Here is a 10,097-nt window from a genome sequence, read left to right as displayed (position 1 = left end):
GTAACGTCGCTAAAGCTTTGCGGTCATAGAGATAAACGTTTTATTACTTTTACTTCTTCCTGCATCGTCAGTTTAATTGTGCTCCCTTTACTTGCGACAACTCAATGAGAATCAGCAAAAAAGAATTTTTAATTTTTAAATTATTTCTACCTTTCCCAATTTATCTAAATTCGTCATAAGGATTTCTAAAAACAACATATTTTATTGGAACACATAAGTATTACTTATAAAACGGATTTGACAATTTAAAAATAGTTACTTTTTAGAGTCATGACCCTCGTATAATTACTATATATGATATTTTTTATGATTTTTGATGGTCTCAAATTAAATTTATACTCATGCATGTCATCTGTTGATAAACGACTGTAACCTGATATAGCCTACCCCGTAGCACTGTACTGAAAAGGAGACAAACAAAAATTGAATTGATATGTTATATATTGCAAAGTTGTTGTAAATTATTGTAAATTTGCACACGTTGTATACTGCTAAGTGTTCTGTGTTGAATTTTCCAAAATAATAGTCTAAAATTTTTTTTTTATTGGTAGGCGCTACGGGAGTAAAATAAGACTGCTGTGTAAAAGAAGACGACTTAACTTAATTATAAAGTTTCATGATTGTTACTATTATGCACTTTTGATTGATATGGGCTATATGCTAAGAGTGTTCTACCTGAAGTCACTACAAAGCTAAGTACTCAATGCAGAACAGCGAGCATTGTATTTTGCTAACCATATGCTTCCACACTAGTTATCAAGACTTTTCTAAAATTAAATGGTCGAGGGCTCCGTAGGTTTGTGGCATGAATTAATGGTGCGATACTGGTGAGACTAGTCTCATGGCGAAACACGTGTCTATGGCTGCCGATTCTTGCAACACTCGTCTGCCGAGAATGTACTACGCAAACATTCGGCTTATCTTAAATGAAGTTGATGTAAAAGTCGCTTTGAAACCTTCCTTGAACAAAAGTAAAATTTTGCCATCCTTGAAAAATCTCTTGAAAGAAAATAGTCATTATGGTCGACAATTCACCATTGTCTGATCTAGCCCCTTAAAGAAGTCAGTCGTGTCTGCTTGACGAAACGTTGAAATAAATGCGGATTATCACTCGAATCACATTGTGATAGTTTAGCTTAGTTCACACCAGAAGAGCGTGTCATGTTATTGAATTAAATGCCTGGTGAATAGTTTCATTCATTTTTTTCTGTGGAATTACTTGGTCATACAAAAAAATTTCATAATACAAACTGAAATCGCCCTGCACACCTAATTGATTTTTCGTCTGTCGCGCATTGGTTACCAATAAGCTGGGAAACAATACAAATGAAACAGCTCTTCAACAGTACTTTGAATTTGTTTCATATTTTTGTTCAGCCCATGAGTCACTGAAATTCCGCTTGTCACTATTTTGGATCCTTGACTCATTGCCCAAAGCTTCAAGAGTTATTTTTCAGTGTCACATTCTGCAGCTGAAGTCAAAGTACAGCGGCTTGTTTGGTTTTTGAGATTGTTTGGAGCTTTAAACCCTTGCTGTGAGTAATTTTCATATTCTTGTGTGAATGCATAACAACATATTCACTAAAACCAGAAAAAAAAAAGAAAAAAAAAACGGATTAGGAACACTGACGGACACTTCTGTTTTGTCGTTTCAAGCAATAGTTGTGACGTTCATTTGATGAATGCGAAAGTAAAAGTAGAAACATACAAGTTGTTTTATTCCTTCAATGACATTTTACGCATCGAAACTTTCATCAAAGGAACGTTGCAATTGCTATTAAAAACGATAATATTCCTGTTTCCTGATGAAGACCGAAACTTTTCAGTATTCTCTTATGTTTTGGTCAGTCTTCAAATACATCATGTTTGGTGCGAGCCGGAAACTCCATGATGGAGGTAAATCAGGCAGCGTAAGCGGAAGATAGATTGAATTGGAAGTAGCAGGAATCCTGTCGGGAATTGCTATGTTTGTGAAAGAAACTGCTTGATTTTACATGGCATCAAATCTATTTTTGCTTCGATTCTCACAAAACTTTCAAACCATTCATAGTTATTACCAGCTCAGTGACGGAGGGGTTTCGCTTTCGGCTCTAGAGCTGGTATATCTGAGATCGATTCCAGGTCGGGTCATACCAAAGACTTTAAAAACGGTACCAATTGTGTTCTTTCTTGCATGACGCTGTGAGGATAAGTGGAGTCATGATGTGTTGGAAATCGTAAATCTGATACAAAATTAAAAATGAACTCTGTCGCTAAAAGAACCTAGCAGTTGTAGAGCGACAACAAATAAACCTTAACATTATGATTATTGATTATTATTTGACTGAAAAATACTGTGAATCTGGCAAATATACAATTCGTTTAAACTTAGCTGAATTGGCAAGTGACTTCTTTCTGTGAACTCTCCGATAATTGTACGTTTAAAAATGGTGGACTGGGTGTAAACCAATGAATTGCAGACTTGCAGCTCTGACAGAAATAAAGTTACCCGCTGTTTTTTTATTTACAAATAAACTCTCACAAAGAGGTTTAAAAATGAAATGAATAGCTTTATCGACCGACCTTAAAATACGAGAGAGCCTCCAACCAAACAGAAGAGAAAAAAGTTGATAGAGAAAAAGGCTGGTTTGCTTATGAACGCTTGACAATCATGGCCGCTCTTATAATGTTAAAACGTCGTCAGTAAAAAGTCATATAGATTGGAATATATCTAAAAAATATACAAGATGAAAAATTTAGAGACATATCGTTACGAAAGCAAGCAACCGACTGGTTCATGGAAGGTAAGACATTATTTTTTTCGATTGATGATACTGATATTTTTACATTTGAAAATGACCGCTTTATTGAAAAATCATATGATTTTAAGCTGTAGTTTGTTTGACCACTGAATTATTAGAAGTTGCAATTGCTGATGATTTGACAAAGGAGCAATAAAGTCGCACCCTTGAAGCAAATAATTCAAACTAAAAATCATGTCAACGGAATGCTTTTAACTTTTAGGTCATGACCTAACATAAAGCAGCATGTTGTTTTAGGCCTCAGTTTGGTCAATTTAGCAGTCACAAGGTTTTTCCTTGACACGGTCACTTAGCAACAAAGCATCTCTGAAAACAAATTCATGCGTTGGTTAACATAAACAAGTGGAGACCGATAAGGTCACATGAAATTGCTTCGCAATTGTTTCCATTAATATCTACAAAGTTTCAGTTGCTGAAAACTACAACAACTACAAGTGTAAGAAAAAGTGTATTTCGAAGCACAGGTAGCATTATTAGCTCCAGTTGCGAGGGAGAATCCGGGAGATAATCCCATTAACGTCACACGGAATACTTCAAACCTGTTCACGCATTTAAACCAAGGCATAATTGATATACAAACAACCTCTTTAGTGTTTTGATTGCACGATAAATATAGCAAAAACCTTTGAAGGGTCAGTTATAAGGGAAGGAAGACGATAGTAGCCTACAGACGGCAACAAAGCATGATATTTTCTTGATCATCCGTTCTTTGATATTTAAAATATTTTAGGAAAACCCTTACAACCCACATATTGAAAAATCAATAAGTAAACTAAAATATATATAGTACGTCATCAGTAGCTGATATAACTAACTTCAAATATATTTAGTCAGCACAGTTATATTGATTTACCGTGCATTTGTAAGGTTTGTAGTCTTGAATAATAAACCGGCAGTTTATAATAGAATAAAAATTTTCATGAACTAATGTTTTCTCTCAGGTTATGGAAGACCATTTCCCTTCCGAACTGATCGTTCAGTACAAAGAAGCGTTTGGCATGCTGGATCACACTCATGTTGGAAAAATCTCAGTCCAGGTAGCTAACTTTAAAAATTCTGTTTTTGTCAACGGGCAACACTTTTGTCAATAGTTAGGATTGAGTGATAGCATTATTTTTTCGGTCAAGTAGTAGCCTATTACGCTAACATAACAGGCTTATAAAGTAGATATTTTGGCATCTGATAAACCCACTGCTGTACGTATTTTATCTTCTATTTATACTTACTGTGTGTTACAGGATGTCACAACAGTCGCAAATTCCATGGGATATTTTTTATCAGAAGATGTGATGTTAAACTTTGTAGGAAGAGTAGTTGACCACAATGACATTAACGATTGCGAAAAGTGCGTTGGATTCTCGGAGTTTCTTGCCACCATGACTTCAATCATCACAGTAAGTTCTCCCTAGAAATCTGTCACTTGCTAATTTTGTTAAAATGGGATGCAGCACAAAGCAAGAGAGACAACCATTAGACTTTAAAGTGAGTTTTCTACCGTCGGTGGAGTGACACAATGCATTTTGACGTTGGTAGTGAAAAGGAGTTTTAAACGGATTCCATTGTGCTGATTTCAAGCGTAAAAGCTTTCAAAAAGCTTATCTGAACATCTTTTGATAAATACGTAAATACTCAAGCACAGTCCATTATAAGTCTTCAATGGGTTCAAGAGATTGCATCTCTTCTTTGTAATTTATTTGCTTAATGAATATTTCATTGGCGAAGCGTGGTGTATGGAACACGTTACATTATCAAAACATCTTTTTAAATGTGAATATGAAGCAGAGTACAAAACTGCGTCAAAAATGTCAAGGCTGTATTTTCTAGAACCACACGTTTTTACGCAATGCGTACGCGTCATTCTCACGTCAGCACGTTCTTGCGTAATTAGACCGATGCCTTTCGCATCGACAGAAATCTCGCCTAAAAATATTGATTGTAAAAATAACACTGGACCTTGGCCAAATTTCAATTTGCATTCCTCTTGCAACAATAGCCACCTTTCTCCCACTAAATGACGCGTTGAATGAAAAGCTATTTTTGCTTGCCGGAGATTCTGAAATTACTGTCCTTAATATTAATGAATTTTTAATTGAACCATTTTATAAATAACGAAAACTACAAAACCTTAAAAAAATAAATATTGCATTTGAGTAAGTGGCTTTTAACTAAGATCTTCTTTTTCAGGACTGTATACCGGAAGATGAAGTTTTAAGAATTTTTGGAGAGTTCGATAAAGATGGAGATGGTTTCATTTCCCCAGACGAATTGCGAAATCTTTTGTCTAGCCTTGGGGATGACGTCACAGATCAGGACGTGCAGGTAGAGAGAGTTGTAACGATGTTTAAACCGTAAATTCATCAACAATCACTCCGACAAAACTATCAGTCACAAAGTCGTATTTTTTGTTCTGTAACAGTATTATCACATTTATACGTTTCTTGCAATAGAATTGATACACAAGAGTTTCCATAAATATTATCAAATATAACTAACATGTGTTCACACATAGCATTTCAAGAAGAAAGGAAATTATAGCACTGAATTTCTACGTGAACTGAAAGATTAAAGGTTTTAGACATTGCAGAAAATTGCTGAAAGCTGTTGAAAATCTTCCAGATCACGTAGATTACAATAAATCCCCAACCATCTTTACCTGATGATCCGTAAAAGTTCACATGTCTGCATTGCAGTCTTTGGATGAATGCATTAATAATGCATAGCACGAGTTATCTTTGCGGCCTTTACTGCCTGTGATGATATCATCAGTAATCTGAGGAGGTTAAAAAAACTTTTGTTGGTATTTTGTGAAAAATTGAAGATTGAAATATTAAATCTACACTTCTTGCAGGCAATGATGAATGAAGCGGATACAGATGGAGATGGAATGGTCAGTCTTAAAGAATTTATTCATGTGATGACCTTTACAAATATACACGAAGGACCTTCTGTTATTAATGTCCCGTCACCTTGCTTAATGGCTGACTCAGACAACGCATCGTGTCTGCCTAGAAGGAATTCATCTTGCAGCAGTTCAAACTGCAGTCCTGATATCGATCACATAGTGCATAATTCAAGTAATGCCAACTCGCTTGACAGCCAATTGGAAGTTGAGTTTCTCGGTGAAAGTTCCCTGAACAATAAATCTGATGAAAACAAACCACCGGCGTCGGCAAACAGACGACGTCGAAGTGTCATTGATTGGATTAAAATCCCACAGAAACACAACAAATCGTCAAGGTTTGACAGCCTCCGAAGTTCGTCAGAAGCAATATCTTCCAGTAGCTCGAACAGTTTGATCTCAATGGCTTCGGCGCCTGCAGTGGTGCAGAAGGAGCATCGACGTAGCAGCCTGACGAAGACATTACGAAGTGGCCGGGAAGCTATACTTGCTACTGCAAGATCACTGCGCAAGCTATCAAGATGATATTTTAAAACAATCATAATTACCTGCCATTTTCCTTTTGTTGTCAATCCATTGTTACATGATCATACATTGCTGCTATGAAGTAGCATCACAGGAAACGCTAACTAATTTCTAAGGCTTTCGGAAATAAATGTTGTTATGTTTATGGCTTTCTTTATAATTTAAAACACGACACAAATTTACTTTATATGCCATGACCAAGCGATACTGTACTAGCCTTGTATTACACACATGATTACTTTAACAAATGACAGACCTCATAACCGAACAAGATAACCCAACAACAATTTACTGCACGTAAGGAAAAGGAATTCCAAAATACTTTTATAGCAGAAATTTCTTTCTATACAAAATTCCTTTCTTGAATAAATTATTCATTGCAGAAACTTTCCAAATAGGCCAAGAGACCTGCAAGTAATACATATTAGCCTATACTTGAATACCAGACAGAAAGTCTTAATATTTATAAAAATTCGGAGAATGTTTATGTCTTCTTCAAAGCATATTTGCATTTTGTATAATCAAATACCAGATTATGTATAACCATAGCATTCTACCAATATGAGTAGTTTAGATTTAACCATGAAACAGACAAAAATGCTTACACAAAAGTTGTATGGAAAAGGTTGCGGGTTGTTAGTTAGGGGTCGGGGGTGTTTGTGTTAATTACTGTAATAGATAAATCACAAAAGTTCAACGATTTCAGCTTAAGTGATAAAGGTGAAGTGTTTACATTATTTGTATTTATCATTTATTTATGTCATATTTATTGAACACTACGTGCAAATACAAATTTATTTTTTATACATTTCACAATTGTCGTATTGTATTGGAAAACCTTTAATAGTTTTTAGGTTCACTTGCCGTTAAGAGAGATGTGCAAATTTTGAGACAGCGCAGATCAATTGTTTGCTGTTTAGCTTGTTCATAGATCTTGCCAGCTCCAAGAAAGCTACAATGGAATCTAAATGTTATTCTGTAACATTGTCTTTAAAAAATATTCATCGACTCAACACCACTTGTGTGAACTGCCGCACGTGATTTGACAAAATCTGTTTCTTCGTTAATTCATCATTTACTCATCAACACCATCATATCAAAGTGGATAAAAATAAGAAGAAACTTGTCAAAAATAAGCAAAAAATACATTCCCCCTTTTTTGTTTGTCGTATCCAGGCTTACACCCGGTGGTTGAAGATTTAGATTAAGTGGACAGGAAGGCAAGGAAGCCAATCTTCGTGTCCACCTTCAGGCATGCCTTCAAGTGTTCTGCCACAGACACAGCCGTATGCTCTTGAGTGGTGTCGAACCGGCGCCCTTTCGATTGCCGTTCTAGTGTTCTCACCACTCGGCTATGCCGAGTGGTGAGAACACTGGCTCGTCCATGTCCATGGTTATACAGAGATGAACTTCATCGACTGAACAGAACATTTCCATTAGCAGACATAGCAGTTGTCTATTGAAGGCTCCCCAATAGCCATATACCAGGGGTGCCCACTGCCCAAAGTTTTTTAGCCCCGGGCCGCATTTTGCTATTCGTGAGTTTTGGCGGTCGGCATTACATTTTCACTCATTTTTGTCCTTAAAATTCGGCCTTAGCACGTTTAATCGGACTACCCGCTTAATCGGACCATTTTTCGCTGGTCCCAAATCTAAATTGATTTTTCTTTGCAATTTTCCTCACTTAATCGGACCATTACTTTGCTCAAACGGACCACCCTCCAGCCTCCACTAAAAATAGGCTTTGTAATTAACGTTTTTCCACATGCGTGTTGGCGAAATTACATTTCTTTGAAAAAATAATTATTTTTCTATCGTGTTTGAAATTTTCTACACCAACTAGCTAGCTTTCGTTTCTTGAGTGCTGCCATTTCTGGTGACTCGCGGTAAACTTTTTTCTTTGTTAAATTTGTTTAGTAGCGGTAACAGTTGCGTAGCAGTGTTTCCATGGCTGGCTCAATCTATTGTTGAAACTGAGAAGTGCAATAGAGTTGTACTCAAGCTTCTTGTGCGGGTCATATTCAATTACATTTTCAAAATTTGCAGCGGACCTATAAAAACTAGACCGCTGCCCCCAATTGGCCCGCTGCCGTAGTTTCGACACTCCTGGACTATACAATATCAAATTGCTGCAGGTAAAAGCTTCTGTGGCTTCAGAAAAACAAATATAATATTGGCTTTTTAGTTCCGCTACAGCAGCTTGTGTTGAAAAGGAGCGATCTTCCTGGCGTCAGCACTACCTGACTACTCACAATAAAACAGCTTGTGGTAGAATAATATGTACAAATATCCGCTTAGAGTCGCTATATACTCAACTTCGACAGATTGGTTATCGTTTTTGTTAATTTGTCAAAAAATATTTTGCTTTTTTTTAATTTTTTGATTTTGTTTTATAACAAACACAAAATACACAACTTCACCTTTTAAGTCAACAAGAATATTTCCAAAATTTTCTTCATGGTTTTGACGAAAATTACATAAGTTCTTATGCGTTGCTTCAAAATATTTTGTTGAGTTAAAGGAAGCTAAAATTTTAGTCACAATATAGAGACGACACCAGAAAAAGTAAATTTTGAGCTTCTACTCCTCTGCAAAAGCGTAACCAGATCATTTTTATAGGGGGAACAAAGTTTTTTTCCAGGAATGGCAACATTTTTAATGACGGCTTAAACTTAAACGATGGCGATATACAAATTGCTTTAAAATTGAAGTTAAAGTTAAATTTTAATTGACGATGAACGAACAACTTTGGAAGGCCTTTTAGGAGTAGTAATGCGCAAGGTAACCAGCACAGAACTCTGCAAGGAGGAAATGAGCAGCCGCAAGGGGGGTCTGGGGGCCATTCTTGCCTTTAAAAATGCCTTAAAATTGCGCATTCTCAGGGTAATTTCAGCCTATTCAATATAAAAATACTGTCAGATAATGCTGTAACAGAGAATGAAAAGTTTTTTTAAGTTAATTAAAACCAAAACACCTAGAAGAATAAATGGACTAGACTAGGATAATAAATGGTTGGTTCAATGGTAGGCTTCAATATCCCAACGGATACTTTTCATACAACGTACAACATAGTAGACTGATTAATTATTATCTATTGTTTATATTAGATCTGAGGTGTGCGTCGTACGTGAAAACAAACATTTAAAATTACATTTGTCTACCGACAAGCAAAATGTCAAATAATAAAATTGCTTATCACTGCATCTGACTACTGATAGCAGCGAAAGTGTTACATGACTAAATGCCGTATAAATTTGATCTTTTTTAACAAAATTTTCTACAGCATTTCAATAGCTTACAAGTTTGTTGGTTAAATGCATATTCAAAAATACTTCGGGAGCTAACTTGCCCCCCCCTGGTTACGCCATTGCTCCTCAAAAACATGATTACGGTCATCCGAAGAACCATAAAGGGGTCATGTTCTTCCTGTGTCTGGCTAAAGATAAACATTAACAATATCCAACGTCTTCACCATTTCGACCGTCTTGTGCTTGGTGTCACTACCTCTGGGCCTACCTACTGCGACAATATTCCTTAAAAAGTCAAATTAGCATCAACTTTCATTTTTGTACGCTTCCATGATGTACCGTAGAATTGCATCGGTTTTGCGGTTTTCTGAATATGAAATAACATCGAATAAAACTCCATAATGACGGCAATGGAAAATATGGTGTTTTTCCTTAGATGGATAAATTAAGTTTTCATTTTTTTTTAAGCAAATCTCACAAATAACATAATTTCAAAAGCCAGATGTCATTGCAGAAATGAAGGATCAAGTCTGTCATTTTTTTTTGTTGGAAAAACCACGACTTCATTTTTCAACCTCAAAAGCCTTTTTAAAGATTTAGTTTTGTGAGCCACCTTACTTCATA

The 10,097-nt window shown here is 35.9% G+C and overlaps 1 protein-coding gene across 1 annotated transcript; it reads left to right on the top strand.

Annotated features, from left to right (window-relative positions):
* Positions 1–2,672: 2,672 nt before the first annotated feature.
* Positions 2,673–7,035, top strand: LOC145787514 (uncharacterized). The gene is made up of 5 exons (XM_082599271.1): positions 2,673–2,783; positions 3,743–3,838; positions 4,040–4,195; positions 4,986–5,120; positions 5,650–7,035. Exons 1-5 carry the CDS (start codon positions 2,727–2,729, stop codon positions 6,223–6,225), a joined length of 1,020 nt encoding a protein of 339 aa, XP_082455397.1. The 5' UTR covers positions 2,673–2,726; the 3' UTR covers positions 6,226–7,035.
* The last annotated feature ends 3,062 nt before the right edge of the window (positions 7,036–10,097 follow it).

Source organism: Aplidium turbinatum, chromosome 18, assembly GCF_918807975.1.
Source record: "Aplidium turbinatum chromosome 18, kaAplTurb1.1, whole genome shotgun sequence".
In the NCBI taxonomy this organism is placed as follows: domain Eukaryota; kingdom Metazoa; phylum Chordata; class Ascidiacea; order Aplousobranchia; family Polyclinidae; genus Aplidium; species Aplidium turbinatum.
This window is presented reverse-complemented; position numbering and strand designations above follow the sequence as displayed.